Genomic DNA, 18,684 nt, shown 5'->3' with positions numbered 1-18,684 from the left:
ATTTATTTTATTTTATTTTATTTTTTTAATCCTCAACCAATGATATTTTTCCATTGATATTTAGAGAGCATGGAAGAGAGGGGGAGAGACAGAGAGAGAGAAACATCGATGTGAGAAAGACACATCGATTGGTTGCCTCCTGCACATGCCCCAACCAGGGCCGGGGATAGAGCCCGCAACCAATCAAGATATGTGTCTTTGACCAGAATTGAACCCACAGTCCTTCATTCCATGTGCTGACGCTCTATCCACTGAGCTAAACCGGCCAGGGCATGAGATGCATTTTTTAAAAGATGGACTGTGTGATATATAGAAGGATATTTATGTGATAAAGCAAATTTAGTAAATGTTAATTATAGAATCTGGTTATGATTCTATGGATGTTCCTGTAAAATTCTCTCAACTTTCTATATGATTGAAAATTTTCATAATAAAACTAGTGGCCCGGTGCACAGATTCATGTGCATGGAAAGGAAATTAGGTCAGCCGAGAACTGCCGCTGCCAAGTCACCACAGCTCAACAGTAAACCAGATCCGGGGCCGACAGTGCCCCAGCAACAACGTAACCCATGGCCAAAGGTGGAATCGCGTGGCCCCGCGAGGAATCGGGCTCCCTCCTCTCTGGTTCCGGGGTGCATCACCCGAGAACCACTGCTGCCAAGTCACTGCAGCTCGGCAGCTCCTGCGTTGAGCGTCTGCCCCCTGGTGGTCAGTGCGCATCATAGGTACCAGCTGGTCAGATGGTTGGATGGTCACTTAGCCTTTTATGTATATAGATGTTGAGACGTCTGCAGAAGTAAAGTTCCAGCACAACGGGTCATAATATATCTCAAATGTTATATGTATAGATGAATATGTATATGTAATATATCACTTATATTTCAACTTTATTTCTAATCTTAGGTTTAGATAATGCCTGGAGATATCTCAGTAAGTCTTGGTATAAGATCAGAATGACTATGCTGTAGTTTAGAAAAGTTAATAATTTCTCTGACATATATAAGTAGTAAAGAATTTCTGAGATATATAAATAGTGCCTGGAATATACTTGGCCAAAGAACTTTAAATGTGGTACTGAAAAGTCTTAATAAAGAGCTACCTTTGGCCGTAAAAGATGTTGGGGAAAATAATCAGAATGGAGAAAGCATGTTGTAGTCTCCCTCACGACAACCTACCCGTATTGAAGGAGCTTTTTCTGGCTCCCGCATGGGCCTCGCTAACAGACACAGTCACTTTGTAAGTGACCCTTCCCTTTAGACAAAGCCCCTGGGGCAGCAGCTCTCGCTGCGGGGTGCCAGCTATGAAGTCAGAACATGCACTCCCTTCTTCTCGCTGCTCGTGGCAGTAATCTCGCGTCGTTTGGAGCTGGGAGACATCTTGGAGATTCTTTCGTTTAGAGTCCTTGTTTGAAAGATAAGAAAAGTAGAGATTTGGTGACTTAACAACCACCTGTGACAGAGCCAGGCCTGAAATCAGGCCTCTGGCGTGCGGTCCAGGCTCCTTCCTGGAACCACTCTGCTCCTGTCCTCGCTTCGTCCTTGGGTTTCATCACCCCATACACCTGGGTCTACTATCTACTAATTTTAGTGTGTGATGGTTTCATTTTTCTAAAACTCTTAATACAGTCTAATTCCTTAGGCCTAAATTTTCATTCATCAAAAGAAGATGGTTTTTTACTGCAGCAGGAGTTACCCAGGGCCCTGGATTTTACTTCTGGTCATTTTTTAAAGAAATCACTGTGACTCTAAGCTTATTACTTTGTGAAGTAAAATAACAACAGGCCCTTCAGAAGAAAGGGTTAACAGTATTTTTCTCCCACGTGCAATGCAATTAAGCACTCTTCGTTGTTCTCAGATGAGGAGTATACATGGGTGCTGACTCCAGGGAGTTTGCAGCATGGGATCGGCATCTACTACATCACAGCCGTGTTGAATAAAAGCAAGGAGGAGGCTCAGCAGACTCCCACCCTGTTCTCCATCGTCACTGCCCTCACTCAGTGCTATTTTTGGGACAGCCACAACAGCACGTGGAGGAGCGACGGATGTCAGGTGAGAAGCTGTACCGCTTCCCCGCCTCTCTTCTACCTTCGCTGGCATGGAACACGGTGCATCTGTTACCTCAGTTCCCGTCAAAATCATAGAAGGAGCCGGGTGGCTCAGTGGGTTGGGGCATCACCCCATACACCAAGGGGTTGCAGGTTTGATTCCTTCTCTCTCTCTCCCTCCCTTGCTTCTTCTCTTCTTCCCTTCCTCCCTTTCCCTCTGTCCCTTCCTCTTTATATAAAAATCCATGAAAAGAAATCCACTCTCAGGTGAAGATTAAAAAAAATAGAAGGGAAGTAAATCAGCTGGGAAGAAGGACGGCGGTGTGTGGTGGGCTGGGCAAGAGTCTCTCTTGGGAGCAGGCCGTGCTTCATATTTGTGATTCTTTCCCAAGCATTAGTCCACGGTGAATGTGACAGTTCCAGGTAAAATAAGAAAAGCAATATGTGGAAGCTGTTCAAGTCTGCAAGTATTAAACATGTTGTGGGTAAACGGAAATGAACTTCCTGCTAAATAAAAGAGGATTTTTGTACTTAAAAAGAAGCTCGCCGCCCTAACGGGTTTGACTCAGTAGATAGAGCGTCAGCCTGCAGACTGAAAGGTCCCAGGTTCGATTCCATTTAAGGGCATGTACCTTGGCTGTGGGCACATCCCCAGTAGGAGGTGTGCAGGAGGCAGCTGATCAATGTCTCTCTCTCATCGATGTTTCTAACTCTCTATCCCTCTCCCTTCCTCTCTGTAAAAAATCAATAAAATATGTGTGTTTTTTTTAAAAAAAGAAGCTCGCCCATTCTTGTACCCTCCAGGCCAGGGACAGATTGTCACCTTTGTAATAATGCGGACTCCCTGGCATCTCCCCATTTCACAGTGACACTACATTTTCACACTAGTGGTTCTGTGAGGTCCTGCCTGCTGCAGATCCTGGTCCACTTGCACAGAGTGTGCTGCAAGGCTCCGGAAACGTGAGGCTGCTATGAGCCATCTGAGAAGGTGTCACCCGGATTGGGACTAGAAGGAAAGGGGTTCCCTGGACGGCACCCGCATCGCTCGTGGCCTCAAGCAGCGGTTTCTGGAGGATCGGGTGCTGCTTCCCAAGCACATCCTCAAACCGGAAGCTTGTCTGTGAAGATTCTGTTGCCGTAAACCTGGGCGGGCCTGCAATCCTGCAATCCTGCCTCTCTAAGGGCTCCCAGGGGAGGCAGTGCTGCTGGTCAGGGAAGCCACACGCCAGCAACAGGCTCTCTCCCCTGGCAGGGCAGTGACCCCTGACGCAACAGACATCAGGATGTGTCTCGCCTCCTGGAAGCCTCCCTAGTGTTTGGCTCTGTGAAGGGAACAGAGCTGCAGAGAACGGATGAGAGTTTGCCCAAGGGCAGAATATAGGTGGGGCAACCAGAACTTAACCTTGTGCCATGCAGAGAAACCAGTCATAATGACACTATTGTAGACTTTTCATCTGCAAGATCACACATGGAATGGGTACCTTCCATTTACTCGACTAGTAACTTTTTTCTTAATCCTCACCCGAAGATATATTTTTATTGATTTGAGAGAGAAAGGAGGGGGGAGAGAGAGAGAGAGAGAAACATTGATGTGAGAAACATCGATCAATTGCCTACCAACGAGATCGAACCTGCAACCTAGATATGTGCCCTGACTGGGAACCAAATCCACCACCTTTTGGTCTACGGGGACAACGCTCCAAGCAACTGAGCCACTTGGCCAGGGTCCTGGTGACATTTAAAAAAAAAATTTATGAGGAAATGTTACAACATATGGAAAGTTGTAAGGAATAATATAATAAAACCATGACACACCACTCAGCTTTATTACAGAATTAGCACTTTACTTAGATGTGTAGAAAGAATAAGACACTCAGGCATAATCAAGTGCTCTGTATATCCTTCACCAATTCCATTCCCTTCCTCCCCACAAAGGGTGCCCACCAGCCTGAATTTGGTGTGTTCATGCTTCCGCTGAGTGTTTATTGAGCGCCTGCTATTGAGCATCCCAGCCAGGCCAAGGCCCGGAGCCAGAGGTGCAGTGATGGACGGACAGTGTCCGCATGAGCGTACATCCCAGTGAGGACACCGGCAGGAGCAGAGACATGAGTGTTGTTTTGGTCTTTGTGCAAATGGCACCAAACTGTACATGCCTTTCTGTAACTTGGTTTTCCACTCAGCATTTATCCATGTTTATATTCCTTTTCACTGTGGTATAGTATTCCATCCGGCTGCCTCTACTCATGTCTTTACCTGTTTGTTTGTCTGTCTGTCCTGCCGTTAGTAGACAGACAGGCACTCCCGGTGTTTATAGTTCGAAGCAGTGCTGGCAGGGCATTCTTCTCCATGTCCCCTTGTGCACGGGTGGGAAGTGCCCTGGGCTACACAGTCAGCCCTGGAATTGCCGGACTCAGAGGGTTTGTGCTTCTTCAGCTTCACCAGATCTTGCCAGCGCGCTGTGCACATTGGTGATACGCGTTTACACCGCCAGCAGCAGTGAATGAGCGACCCAGACATTCTGTTCCCGCTCTGAACTGCCTGTGTTGATGGTTCAGGGCTGGCCCTTCGTTGGCGTCAGTGTCTCGATTCTATTCCAGGTCGGGCCACAGAGCACAGTGGTGAGGACCCAGTGCCTCTGTAACCACCTGACCTACTTTGGCAGCGACTTCTTCATAGTGCCCCGGACAGTGAATGTTGAAGACACGATCAAGCTATTCCTGCGCGTGACCAACAACCCTGTTGGGGTGTCCTTGCTGGCCAGCCTTTTGGGGTTCTACCTGCTCCTGTTTGTGTGGGCTTGGAGAAAGGATCAGGCAGATATGCAGAAGGTGAGGAGACTTTGATTCCAAAAGTTTTGCCACAGCGGCTTGAGTATGTTGAACAAGGTGGGGAAAAAATACCTTCATCCAAAGAGGCAGGTCCCTTGGTTCCAGTAGAAATTCAGGTGCAAGTCTTCTTAAATTTCTCTTTATATCTACTCTCTCAAGGCCTAGGAACTTAATTCTTTATATCTTTTTTTTTTTTCTTTTAGCCAAGGTTGAATTCTCATGTGATTCATTTAGGGATAGGCCAAAAGAAAACATGTAGAGAATTTAACTATAACCAAATGCATGTTTATCTCACTTTACACATTGCACATGAAAGTTATATGTAAGCCAAATTATAATTTATTATAATTGCAATATATAAAAAAACCTGTAAGAAACTTTTTTGAAACAAACAAAAAATGCTTTGATGGCTGCTTGTTCTTAATTTCTGTTCTATTTCTTTCTTGCTCTTGTGTTTTCTTACACTTGGAAATTGTAGAATGCACAACATGTTCATTTCTTTGTTGCCATGGGTATAGGATTGCCAGTTTTAGTAAATAAAAATACAGAACACCCAGTTAAATTTGAATTTCACATAAATAGTGAATGCATTTTTGGGGTAAGTATGCCCACAGATTATTCAGTGTTTTTCTGAAATTCAAGTTTAACTGGATGTTTTATATGTTATCTACCTGGGTGGGAGGGAAGTGGAAAGATTGAGAGGCCCAAGACGTGGTTGATTCTATGACTATTTCCTTTTAGAGGCATAAACCCTGGCCTTTCCGCCCTCCCCGCTTCGCACTTAACCTAGGTCTGCTTACACCTCCCTTCGCTTTCCAGACCATGGCCAGCTCTGCAGCCGTGCATCCCCCTGCTCCCCAGCGGGGGAAGCAGATCCACGAGCCTGAGTAAGGGTCAGCCCATTTTCTTGGTTCTGCTTTTCCTGCAGGTGAAGGTCACTGTCCTGGCCGATAATGACCCCAGCTCTCGGTGTCGCTACCTTATTCAGGTCTCCACTGGATATCGAAGAAGGGCCTCTACAACAGCTCAGGTTAATGACACACATGTCCCTCATTCACGGCTCCGTCTCCTACCACTTGAGATGCAATACACTCTGCTATCCCGGCGTCCTGTAGCACTTACGGGGGATCACAGAGGGCTACTTCCTAGTTCTACACTGTGAATCTGAAGAGCCCTCTGTCCTTGTCTCAGATCCCAGAGACCTCATCTCAGTCCAGTGTCTCTGCCTTCATCTTTCTCCTTGGGGATAAACCCAAAGAACCAACTAACCATGTGAGGACTTCCCATGTCATGTCTCAGGTGGTGGTCACCCTGTATGGGTCAGAGGGACGGAGTGAGCCCCATCACCTCTGGGACGGCCAGAAGGCAGTCTTTGAACGAGGGGGACTGGATGTCTTCCTGCTCGGCACCCGGTCCTCCCTGGGGGAGCTGCACAGCCTCCGGCTCTGGCATGACAACTCGGGCACCAGCCCTGCCTGGTAAGCACCTGCCTCACGCTGGCTTGTTGTGGGCTCAGCTTGTCATCGCAGTAAATAACAACAGTCCTTGAGCCAGGAAGTCACAGTTAGATTTACATTTCAAAGCTGTCTATAAAGAAGAAACCCCCGGAATCAATGTGGAAATTAACATTATGATTTTTTGTGGATTTAAGAATGATAGATGTTTTATTTTTCTTTTATTTTCATTAAATGTTGTCATGGTGTGTACAACAAATAATCACAAGGAAGTACCACAAACTAAAGGTATCTCTAATATGAAATATATAGTCAAAGAGTAAATTCAGTAAACAACTATATCCTGAATACTGTGCATTGGGTCAGAACTCAGAGCTCAGGAGAGTGGAATTAAGAAGTGGTGTGTGCCTAGGGTTCAGTGATGAGGCTGTGCTGGGCCCAGATGGCTCTGCATCTCCCTTCAGCAGCACCGTGGGAATGAGGGGAGGGGAAGGGAGAAAGTAGATGATGAAATGAATTAAGGGTGAAGATTATTGGTTTGTTGGGATTAGGAAAAAATAAGGGAATGAAGTCAAAGATCCAAGGCTCAGGTACTCGAGCCTCATTCCTGAATACCGGCCACTCTGAAAAGAGTGCAGCTGCCCAAAGTCAGTCTTGCCCTCTAGGCTAGGTACACCAGCCTCTAGGCCGCAGGAGCCTAATACTTTGCTTACTGTTCCCATTCTGATCGGGCGTCTACAGATCAGTTTGTACACTATCCTCTCAGTTTCACTTACAAAGGTGAATAATAAACACTTGACAAGATGCTCAACTTCGTTAGTCATCAGGAAATGCAAATTAAAACCACAGTGAGATAGCACTAACTAAACACCCAGCAGCATGACTAAAATTAAAAAGCCCAACAAAACCAAGTTTGGGAGAGGGTGGGGCACACTCACAAGAGCACTGGTGGGCGTGTAAAATGGTGCGGCCACGTTGGAGAACAGGCTGTCAGTTTCTTGTACAGTTAACCATACACTTACCATCTGACCCAGACATTCTGCTCCTAGATAAATGAAAAAAAAATATGTCCTTCAAGACTTATACACGTATATTCATAGCTGTTTTATTGTTAATAGCCCCAAACTGGAAACAACACAAATGCCCATCAGGTGAATAAATAAATAAATAAATGTTAGTATATTCATTAGATGGAATACTACTCACCGACGAAAAGAACAGTCTGCTAATACAAACAACATGGATGAATTCCCATGCTGACTGAAAGAAGCCAGACTGTGCGAATACATACAGTGTGAATCACATATATGAAATTCTTTTAAAAAGGAAAACTACAGAGACAGTAAGCAGATCAGAGGTCACGTGGGGCCAGGGGTGGGCCTCTGTTCTGTAAGATAGAGGCAGACAGGATGCCTGTAGAGGTGGCCGGGCACCTCACATATGGAACCAGGAAGCATAGAGGACACACACACACACACACACACACACACACTGGACTATTTGTAGGTTACAGGATCCGCATTCTGGTACATGAACTCCCTGAGGAAATGGGATCAGCTCTCGTTTCTCCCTTTAGTTCTTTTTTTTTTTTAATTGCTAAAAGTATTACATATGTCTCCTTTTTTTTTTTCCCCCCGCCCTTGATCTCCCTTTAGTTCTTGCTTTGCAATGAGACAGAACCCACTGACAGGGCAAGATTACTTCTTTTTTTAAATTATCTGATTTGTTTTTTATTAAAGTATAATTGATATACAACATATTAGTTTTAGGTATACAATATAATGATTCAATATTTGTATATTTTGCAAAATGATCACCATAATAAATCTAGTAACATCTATCCCCATACATAGTTACAGAATTCTTTTTCTTGTGCTGAGAAACTTCAAAATCTACTCTTTTAGAACTTTTTAACATGCAGTGCAGTATTATTAACTATAGTTGCCGTGTTGTACACTATGTCCCCATGACTTACTTGTTTTATTACTAGAAGTTTATATCTTTTGATCCCGTCACCCATTCCCCCCAAATCTCCTACCTTTGGTACCCACCAGTCTGTTCCCCGTATCTATGAGCTTTTTTGTGTGTTGTTTTTTTTTTTTGCTTTTAGATTCCACATATACATGAAATCATATGGTATTTGTCTTTCTCTGTCGACTATTTCACGTAGCATAATGCCCTCAAGGTCCATCCATGTTGTTGCAAATGGCAGTTGCATTCTATTTTATGCGTGTTTGTGTGTGTGCATGTGTGCGCACGTGTGTGTATGTGTGTACACCATATTTTTAAACCCATTTATCAATGGACATTTAGGTTGTTTCTATAGATTGCTTCTTAATACAACAACTCAATTGTGCCCCCCTCCCTAACATGGCTATCTTCATTTTACTATAGGTATGTAAACCAGGTAATTGTCAGCGACATGGCAGGTAACAGGAAATGGCATTTCCTATGCAATTGTTGGCTGGCCGAGGACCTTGGAGATTGTGAGCGTGACCGGGTCTTCATACCAGTCTCAAAGAAACAGCTCTTTTCCTTTAGGTATTGTTGGGAAATGATGGTGTTTTACAGGCCTCTGAAGCTCTGTTCATTTTTCATCATTCTTTACTCTTTCTGTTCTTCAGACTGTGTAATTTATATTGACCTATCTTAACATTTGCTGATTTTTTTCCTCTGCCCACTCAATTATGTTGTGAGCCTCTCTACTGAATTTTTTCATTTCACTTAGTGTATTTTTCAACTGCGGACTTGCTACTCAGTTCTTTTTACAAAATAATTTATCTTTATTGATACTTTTATTTGGCAAAATATCATTCTCATTTACTTTCCTTTAGTTCTTTGAACACACTTAAAATGACTTGAAGTCTTTGTCTAGTAAATCCAATGTTGTGGCTTCCTCGAGGGCAATCTGAGGAGGAGGGTGTCTCTAGCTTTACAACCTGGAAATGTAAGTAAATTTTCCCCAAAGAGAATCACTATCTCTATTTTTCCAGGGCTGTCTGCTTATACCAAGATTCCTTAAAAGATAGTCCAGGAGCAAATATTTTATGAATGCCTACATGTGATGTATTCATGGAGAATTGCCTCGAACACTGCCTTTGTTGTTGTGCCAGTCTTTTGTCAGTCTGGCTGTAGCTCTTTTCAAGTAGACTCCCATTGCTCTCTTTCATATTTTACCTTTATTCTTGATGTTCCAAATTTTATCATAATTCTTTTTACTATGGATTCATTTTTTTAATCCTGTTTGGTACTCAGAAGGTACTTTTAAAAATGTTTTTATTATGGTAAAGTACACTTAACATAGAATGTACTTTTAATATGCAAAATCACATCTTTAATTCTGAAATATTCTCAGATGTCACTTCTGAAAATATTGTTCATCTGACACTCTCTTACTCTCTGTTGGAGCCTCAAAGTATCCTCCATGGTGTTTGTTTAATATGTGTGTGTGTATGTGTGTGTGTGTGTGTGTGTGTGTGTGTGTGTGTGTGTACTAGAGGCCCGGTGCATGAAATCCATGCATGGGTAGGTTCCCTAGGCCTGGCCGGTGATCAGGGCCGACTGGGGCCTCCGGCTGCTGGCCGGGGCCTCCCTTCATTCCGCACTGACGTGGTGGTCAGTGCACGTCATAGTGAGCGTTCAAACTCCCGGTCTCCTGGTTGAATTCCCGAGTGGACACTGCATATTAGCCTTTTATATAGAGAGATGTTTTATTTCGGAGAGGAAGAGAGAGGGAGAGAGAGAGATAGAAACATCAATGATGAGAGAAAATCATTGATTGACTGCCTCCTGCATGCCCCCTAATGGGGATTGAGCCCACAACCCAGGCATGTGTCCTGACTGGTAATTGAACCCTGATCTCCTGGTTCATGGGTCAACACTTAAATACTGATCTACACCGGCCGGGCAATGTTAGATTTTTTTATGTGGTGAGGAATTTTGAGTTGTATATTCATTTCCAGTGTTTTATTATTAAATCTCAGTCTCTATTTCCACTCTTACTCTGCCTCGTAGCTTTTCTGATGTTTCAATCCAATCCTCAAGTCTCTAGAACTAGGCCTTATTACAGCATTTTGGAGCTCCTATTCCTCAGTGAAATCAGTGCGGCGAGGGGCCATTGCAGGTCTCGTCATGAAGCGCTGGGTCCCTTGGCTCATTGCTGGTCCTGGGGCTGCCCTCTTTCGCCCACGCTCTGCTGTCCACGTGTAGCTCTGTAGCATGTTGTTCTGTAGTTTCCTTTCATAAGCTCCAGCTCAGCCCTGGCTTCAGGCAGTGGAGATGGCTCGACTCTCCCTTTCCCCGTCTATGAAACACGTGGTCCCGTTTCCCTGCAAGTGCCAGCCTCCCCCTGTGTCCTGCCTTCTCCCGGACCTGGAGCCCGTCAGCCCGTGGCTTCTTCCCCTGGTTTCTCACTCCGTTCCTCCCTCAGAGATGTGTATTTTGTTTGGAAGCCCAGCTAATATTTTGTTTCTTTCTTTTTACATCTTTACAGTTCCTCCACCTTTGGAGTAGAGAATGTGCTCAGAATATGACTTTAGCAAACTATCTTGAGTGCAAACTTTTTAAAAGTAAAAATATTTATCAAAACGCTTTAAAGAAATAAGCAAATAACATTTTGAAGACTAAAAAATAAATTTTTAGGTGAAACAAAAAAAAGCAAAAGCAAAAACTCTTAAAAAGCTAAAGCAACAGTTTTTAATTTTAAAATCTCAGACCACACAAATTAACTTTACCCTCAAAACCTTTTTATCCTAAAATAACAAAAGAATCATGCTATCAGTCATGTGACAGCGCCTTCACAGAGGTGTGAGTCGTGGCGGAGTTGTTGCTATGCAGCTTGTTGCCAGGCAAGCCACTCCTTCGTCCATGGCACTTTCAAAATGCAACCTCATGTCTCTCCTGTTGTCATTTGTGTTCTCAGACACCTGTTCTCCTCCATGATCGTGGAGAAGCTCACCCAGGATTCTCTGTGGCTCTCGGTTGCCACTCGCCATCCCTGGGACCAGTTTACGAGAGCCCAGCGGCTCACGAGCTGCATGACCCTTCTGCTCTGCAACATGGTCACCAGCCTCATGTTCTGGAGGATGAGCGGCCCCCCCACCCACAGAGACGAGCAAGGTCTGGCTGAGTCCTGTGGGTGTTGCTCCCGGCGCGTAACCCTTTCCTCTGCTTCACTCTCCTACTCTTCCTACTCCTACAGCCTCCTGACGGGCCTTCGTTTCTTCCCTCTGCTGCCTAACGTTAGAGCACGCCAGCACGTCTCACTGTTCCCAGCCATGAGCAAGTGAGGCAGCCTTAGGGACCCGTCAGGATCCTCACTGCCATATTTTCTCCTTAGACCAGTGGTGCTCAGCCTTGGCTGCACATTAGAATCACCTGGGAATCTTTACAATCCTGATTTCTGGGCCTCATCCTCCGGAAATTCTGTTCTTTGTTACTAATGTTGTGGCCTCACCCCATAACAAAAAAACAGAATTTCCGGAGGATGAGGACCAGAAGTCAGGATTTTAGAAAGATTCCCAGGTGATTCTAATGTGCAGCCAAGGTTGAGAACCACTGCCTTAGATAATCGCAGTGAAACTGCTAAGCAAAGACTCACGCCTGGGAGAGGGGTGACTGTCAGGGGGTTTTGGCTGCTGAGGAGCAAGGTTAACATAAAGCTTTTCTTCCAGTGGGTCCATGTGCCGTGACCTGGTCCGAACTGCTTGTCAGCATCCAAACTGCCGTCATCCTTTTCCCAGCCAACCTCGTCATAGGGCGGCTCTTCCCACTGAGTCAGCCCCAGGAGCCTCTGCCCCCCTCAGCTCCCCGGCAGGCCTCCTGCTTCTCAGATGCGTCTTCTGAGCCTCTCTCGGCCTCAGAGGCCGTGGAGGTCAGCCTGTGTGGAATTCTACAGGTAAACGCCTGCTTCCTCTCCCCATGTGCTAGAAGAGACCAGGGAAAAGGCTCTCGGGTCTTATTAACCCTGTCAGCTTTCCCCTAGGTCCTGCCCCCTGGGTTGTGATCCACCGGCCACTAATTTTCCTCCTGGCACTCAGGCTCCGTGGGAGTGCAGAATGTGCCGCTCTGGGCTTGTTTTAGCTTCTGATGTTTAGTCAGACTGTCCCTTCTTTCATTCTATAGTCTCTCATGAAACTAGTTTTTTTTTTTTTAAAGTTTTTAAAAAAATATCTTTTCATTGATTTTAGAGAGAGGAAGGAAGAGGGAGAGATGGAAACATCAGTGATGAGAGAGAATCATTGGTCAGCTGCCTCCTGCACGCCCCAAACCGGGGATCAAGCCTGCAACCTGGGCATGTGCCCTGACGGAATCAAACCATGACCTCCTGGTTCACAGGTCAATGCTGAACCACTGAGCCACGCCAGCGGGGCATGAACCTAGTTTTGAAGCTCCTGGGAGGTGCCTTCTTTTCTAAGAAGCAGCGACAAAGTGAGAACTTGAGGTTCTTCACACTAAGGATATGCCCCTCGGAGTAGAGACGGCGGCGCTGCCACCTGTCGTCACTGCCATCCCTGGCTGACGTCACACGCCTCTCTTCTCATCTTGGTTCTACATTCAGGAGCTGAAGGAAACGGTGGGGTTTCTGCTCAGGAGAGACCCGGGCCTCCTCTCAGAACATGAACCGTCCTCGTGGGGTTCCTACCGCGTGAGCCAGCTGGTGGCGCTGTTATCCAGCCTCATTCGTTCTCACCTGGAGGCAGCACCCTGCGGGGCAAGTGGTAAGGCCGCAGGTTTGGTACCAACCTCTCCTCTCCTCCCGCTCCCTTCACTTCTTACTTGTCAGCATCACAACAGGCACCGTACAGCCTTCTGCTTGTTTTAATTTCCTTAGGCTTTTAATAGAGAGCTGATGCTTTGATCCCTCCGTGATACAAAGTAAAGGATTAAGGAAAAGCCCACAGAAGTGTTTCCTGTGTGAGATCCCATATGCCATCTGCTTTGTAGAGACTGTTGAAACTTGCATTCTTTTTCTGCTGTGGGGTGGTGAGATTAGGCAGTCTGTGGGTTCTCAAATGTAGGTTGGGCCTCCTGGGCACTTACCTAGTACAGTCACAGGTGCTGCCGTTCTGGTGGAGAAGCTCAATCAGGGTATTTTTATTGATTTCAGAAAGGAAGGGGGGAGAGAGAGAGAGAAAATCAATGATGAGAGAGAATCATTGATCGGCTGCCTCCTGCATGCCCCCCCACTGGAGATCAAACCCACAACCCAGGTATGTGCCCTGACCGGGAATCAAACCGTGACCTCCTGGTTCCTAGGTCAGCACTCAACCACTGAGCTATGCCGACCAGGCTCAGTCAGGTTTTGAAGTCTCTAGATCAAAGTGTGGAATTATACAAGTTGTTAGTTACCATTGTGCTCAGAGAAGACACTATACAGTAGTGTGGGTGTTGGGTGCAATCTCCACTCGCTGGGAAATTTAACCTCATCATCAGTTAATGAATTGCTCACCTCCCACAGTTAGTGCTAGTTACTGAAACCCTCCACGTACTAACAATGTCAACCTGGCATCTATTTTCAGTGGCTGCTGAAAACCACCGTCCTCTCCGCTGCTACCTGCTCAGGGTTCTGCAGAGGCTGCGGTCGCACTTGAGCACCTTGGGTCCCACCCAGTTCGACCAGCCTGGCGACCTCCTGGGTGCAGCCAGCCACCTGCAGAAGCTCCAGGAGCTCCTGGAGACACACATCCTCCCCGCAGAGCCAGGGCCCGCCGGGTAATCGCCGCACCTGCCTCTCGTTCCCCCGGTGACCCCGCCTCCCCAGCTGTTGGCTATGAGGTTGTTACTTCGCCTTCTCTTCTTAAGGGAGGCAACCAGTTTCCCCATCCTGAGCCCAGAAGGAGGGCGGAGGTCCGCCGCAAATGGTCTCTCCAGGTGGTTGGCTCCCATCTGCTGGCTCCTGCTGGGCGCCACTAGCCTGGCCGCGGCCTTTTTCACAGCACTGTACAGCCTGGAACTGAGCAAGGACCAGGCCACCAGCTGGCTCATCTCTATGATCTTATCAGTGCTTCAGAACGTCTTCATCATCCAGCCAGTGAAGGTACGTGGTAACGGGCCGCCCACATGGAAGAGCCGCTGCAGTTGCGGGTGCTTGGGAAACTGAGGTCTGTGGGTGCCGCCCAGGCTGCCCAATGTCAGACAACTGGGCCAAAAAAAAGACAGCCCCCAAAAAGAGATGGGGAGAGTGAAATTATAAGGAATGTATGTGGAGTAGTCCCAGAAAAACTAACAAGAACTGATAGACTAGTAGAAATATAGTGGAGAAAGACTGGGAGTTTCAGGGGGAAGTAAAAATGTCAATTGAGAACAAACTACTCAGGGGGAAAAGTACTTTTTAAAAATATTTAATTAAAGAAAATGTCAAAACCATACAAAAGTATGTAGAGAATAGTGTAGTGATACCTAAAGTTGTTTCAACTAGCTTCAACCGTTACCAATTTATGGCCAATCTTGTTTCCTCTATTTTGAGGGGAAAATAGCTCCAGACTTCACATTTTACCTGTAAATATTTGCCTGAATATTTCTAAAAGATAAGGATTCTTTTTAAAAAATATAAACCCTTACCACACCTAAATAAATTAGCAATAATTTCTTAATATCCACACAACAATATAAATGTACTAACACTACTAAACTATACACTTTAAGAAGGCTAAGGTGGCAGGTTGCTTATGTGTATTTTACCACAATTTTTTAAAAATGCAGTGTTCAGATTTTACCAGTTGTCTCTTAAATTTTTCTGTTTAATTTAAATCAAGATCCACGTGTAGTTAGTTGCTGTGTCTACTTTTAATACTTACCTACAGCCTCCCCCCCCCCGCCCCCCGTGTTCTTGCTGTTTCTCTCGCTGTATTTGTGGAAGAAAGCAGGTGTGTGGGATCTGGGGTCTCAGTGGCAGGCTTGCCCCCGCTCTCAGGTGGCCCGAGCTCCCCCAAGCAGACCCGGGAACTTTAAAACTCGTCATGCCCAGGCCGCACTCAGGCCAATTACATCGTGATTTCTAGAGCTGGGCTTCCCAGCCCCACGTGTTTACAGTTCCCAGGTGACTGCAGTGCACGGCCGCCCTTGAGACCCACTGATCATTGAAGAGGGGCCGAATACACGGAGTAGGTGGGTGACCTGATTTTCAGGTGACACCTGCTTGAATACAGGCAGTCCTGACTTTGCACTGATGCTCATTAATTTCAGTTACCAGGGTTTAGTTAAATAACAGTTCCCAGCACTGCAGTTCGACCTCATGGTATGTCGGCTGAGTGAGTGCATCAAGTACCAGCTGCTGCTGGCTCTTCCGTGGCGAATTTGGTGGGACCCGTGGTTGGTCTTTCCTCCCAGTCTCGTCCTCTAGGGGACGACTTTACGTCTGCAGAGCAGACACACCCAGAATTGCTGCCTCAAATCCATTCAACTCCAAAAGTAGAAGCAGAAAGGACCTCAGAGCCTAGACCTCAGGCCAGGCCCTGGCCCCCGTTGTCCACCCCGGGGAGCCCAGGCAGAGCAGAATGGCCTCGCCTGCAGGCAGGCCAGCGGGGAGGGGGAGGCATCACCTGCACAGATTCTTCCCATTAATTAAGGTGGGGCAGGGGCGCAGGATTTTGACCCCGTCCTTTATTCTCCTGAGGACTGAGCACTTTCCTCCCCCCGCCACCCATGGACATTTAAGGAGTGGGGAATACTTAAGGTCGTACTAAGATTCCATGACTTCTTTAGCAAAACGGATTTAATCCTTGGAATTTTTAAAAGCGTGGCTTCTCCGGTTAGCGCCTCACAGTTCTTCCAAAGACAGTGACTGAACGCCCGACACACGTCACAAACCACGGAGTAGTTTAACTTCCCTAGCCAAGCAGATGATGGACTACAGGCAGAAATACAAATAGCGGCTTTATCGGGACACTTCCTGGTCCCCGTGATTATGCAGAAGTAATATGAAATTATTCGATTCTCAGTTCTCCATAAATATGTCCAAATTCAATTGAGAAGTTATTAATGCTCCCCTTCACGTTTACATAATGATGTCACCGTGCTGGACCCTGTAACCTGCTCATTGGTTTCTCCCGTGACTTGCCGTCTAGGTGGTCTTCCTCTCGCTGTTCTTGTCGCTGGTCCTGAACAGGGTGCCCTGCCTTAGCAAAGAGAAGGATCAGCAGACGAAGAGGATCCTGGCACTCTCGGGTAACTCCAGCAGTTCTCACTACTATTCTGACTTGGCGAAGAGCAGATTGTATCAGAACAGCGGAGCCCTCGCTGCCTCGCTGACTCAGACACATGTCCCCTTAGGGGTCTTGCCTAACAATACACATCGTGCGTCCCTCCCTCAGTCGTCACCCTCTCCCTCAGGGCTTCCCTCTCACTGAATCCTAGGCCGCCTCAATCTCTCCTCACTCAAGCCCCACAGCTATTCCCAGCTGCTCCCCACCGCCTCTGAATGCCAGCACGTGTTTCAAATTAACATCCCCAAACAAGTATTTGCCTGCCCCACAAAGCCGCTTCTTTAGTATACGTATTGTCTCATCTCAGTTAAGAGCATCACCATTCTCTCAAAATGTCAGCGTAATCCTGAATTCCCCTCTCACCCCTCAATTCAGCCATCACGCCTACGGGAGTCTGCCCTGGAACTGACCAGAGCCTCCTGTCACATGGATGAACCTCACAAACACAATGGTGGCAGGAAAATTAACACGGGGTTTCATCGTGCAGAACAATGCGTGTCTTGTCTAGGACTGCCTGTAATGAAGAAATGCATGGGAGCGACAAAGTCCAAACCTCAGGAGACGGTTTGCCGCCGTCTGCAGGAAGGAAGTGACGCCCCGCGAGGGGCTGGCGGTCACTGACCTGGGTGAGCAGTGCACACACTGTTAAGGAGCAGCACCCCATTCCTTATGAAGTCAAGGACGTTAGTAAGCTAACTACACCCTGCCTGTACCGTCCTCGTTTCATTGATTCATGCTCCTGAATTGCTGCTCCCTCTGCCTAAAATGACTTATTTCTGCCTTGTCCTCAGCCTTGTCCATCAGAAGAGTTCTAGCTAACACTTCAAAACAAATATCCAATGTCACCTCCTCTGACTCCCACCGGGATATCTAATTCCTCATTCTTCAGTGATTCCCCCAGCACTGGGCGCATACATGCTGCCAAGTTTTATGTCATATTCTAATTCATTCACCCTCCCCCACTCCCCCACTCACCTTTCTCTTCCATCCCTCCCTTCCCCCATCCTTATGCAACATATACATTAATGTACATGCTTATGTGTAGGGTAAATAATATACAATTATGTATATTATATACTATGTATCACTCATGTATTATATATGTGGCATATAGTTTAATGGGTGAATTTGTAAAATATTTCAATATCGGCATAATACATAAAATTAATTCCACTTCTCTCATATAGGGAGTAGTTTCAGGGAGTAGTTTCAGTAGAATGTCAGCCTTGGGCACTGACATAGGAACTTGAGCTTCTTCCTCGAGTTCCTTCCCTTCTCTGGTCTACAAGACCAGGGTGGTACGTATACTACAGAGACTTCATTTTAAGAGTTGCTCCCTATAATATTTGTGAGGAGCGTTAGTACAAGAATAAGGAAAAAGCATAGAACGGGTGCTGGTTGGCCAACGGTGAAAGTGGGTGTTCAGTGGTTATCCCGATCATGTTAGTGTTAATAGGTCTGCTGCTGGTGGCCGGGTAGGCATTGGCTGAGGGCTAGGAGTGCTGTGCTTAGTTGTTTTGAGGTATGGAGTATAGAGATAGTAGTGGCATTGAAGCGAGAGGATTGGGGCTAGACTGTGTCCTGGTTTGTTGGAATGGATGGTAGGATCACATAGGCAGGTAGGAACTGCCACACTGGCTTGCTGTGGGGGAGGGTTTGAGGGTTGGCTGGGGTGTAGTTATCTGGTCTCCTGGGAGGCCGGGTGAAAAGAGACCTAACGTTAATGTTAAAATTCGGAGCAACAGGCTGGGGATCTTTGATGGTGTAGCAGGGGTGGAACGGAATTCTGTCTGTCAGATGGGACTCCTGTTGGGTTATTGGATCCTGTTTCGTGAAGGAATAGATGTTCATTTACTAGAGCTGAGGTAAGAGTCAATGGAAGGATGAAGTGGAAGCAAAGAATCGGGTGAGGGCGGCTTTATCCGCGAGAATCCGCCTCAGATTCCCTCACCAGGCTGGTTCGAATGTCAGGCATTGCTGAGATTTGTGATGATGGTTGCCCCTCAAAACGATACTTGCTCTCATGGTAGTACATAACCCATAACTGTTGTTGCTGTTACAGTAAAGAGTAAAATGATTCTGATATGCCAGGTCTCTGTGAGTACATAAGATTTGTAATATAGAGCTTGTCCCATGTGTAGAAATAGGCAGTA

At 46.4% G+C, this 18,684-nt stretch overlaps 1 protein-coding gene across 2 annotated transcripts in view; it reads left to right on the top strand.

Moving 5' to 3' along the window:
• Nucleotides 1-18,684, top strand: part of PKD1L3 (polycystin 1 like 3, transient receptor potential channel interacting) — a 71,682-nt gene that overhangs the window by 27,470 nt on the left and 25,528 nt on the right. For both annotated transcript variants that reach the window (XM_059667572.1, XM_059667571.1), the window contains 11 exons: nt 1,855-2,048; nt 4,642-4,872; nt 5,801-5,902; nt 6,172-6,350; nt 8,721-8,867; nt 11,248-11,444; nt 11,999-12,198; nt 12,886-13,057; nt 13,847-14,039; nt 14,130-14,364; nt 16,394-16,493. In XM_059667572.1, coding sequence (XP_059523555.1) covers nt 1,855-2,048; nt 4,642-4,872; nt 5,801-5,902; nt 6,172-6,350; nt 8,721-8,867; nt 11,248-11,444; nt 11,999-12,198; nt 12,886-13,057; nt 13,847-14,039; nt 14,130-14,364; nt 16,394-16,493 — 1,950 coding nt within the window. The remainder of the gene's footprint in view (nt 1-1,854; nt 2,049-4,641; nt 4,873-5,800; nt 5,903-6,171; nt 6,351-8,720; nt 8,868-11,247; nt 11,445-11,998; nt 12,199-12,885; nt 13,058-13,846; nt 14,040-14,129; nt 14,365-16,393; nt 16,494-18,684) is intronic.

This window comes from Myotis daubentonii, chromosome 15, assembly GCF_963259705.1.
Source record: "Myotis daubentonii chromosome 15, mMyoDau2.1, whole genome shotgun sequence".
In the NCBI taxonomy this organism is placed as follows: domain Eukaryota; kingdom Metazoa; phylum Chordata; class Mammalia; order Chiroptera; family Vespertilionidae; genus Myotis; species Myotis daubentonii.
The sequence above is the reverse complement of the archived record's forward strand: the minus strand, read 5'-3'. Positions and strand labels throughout refer to the sequence as shown.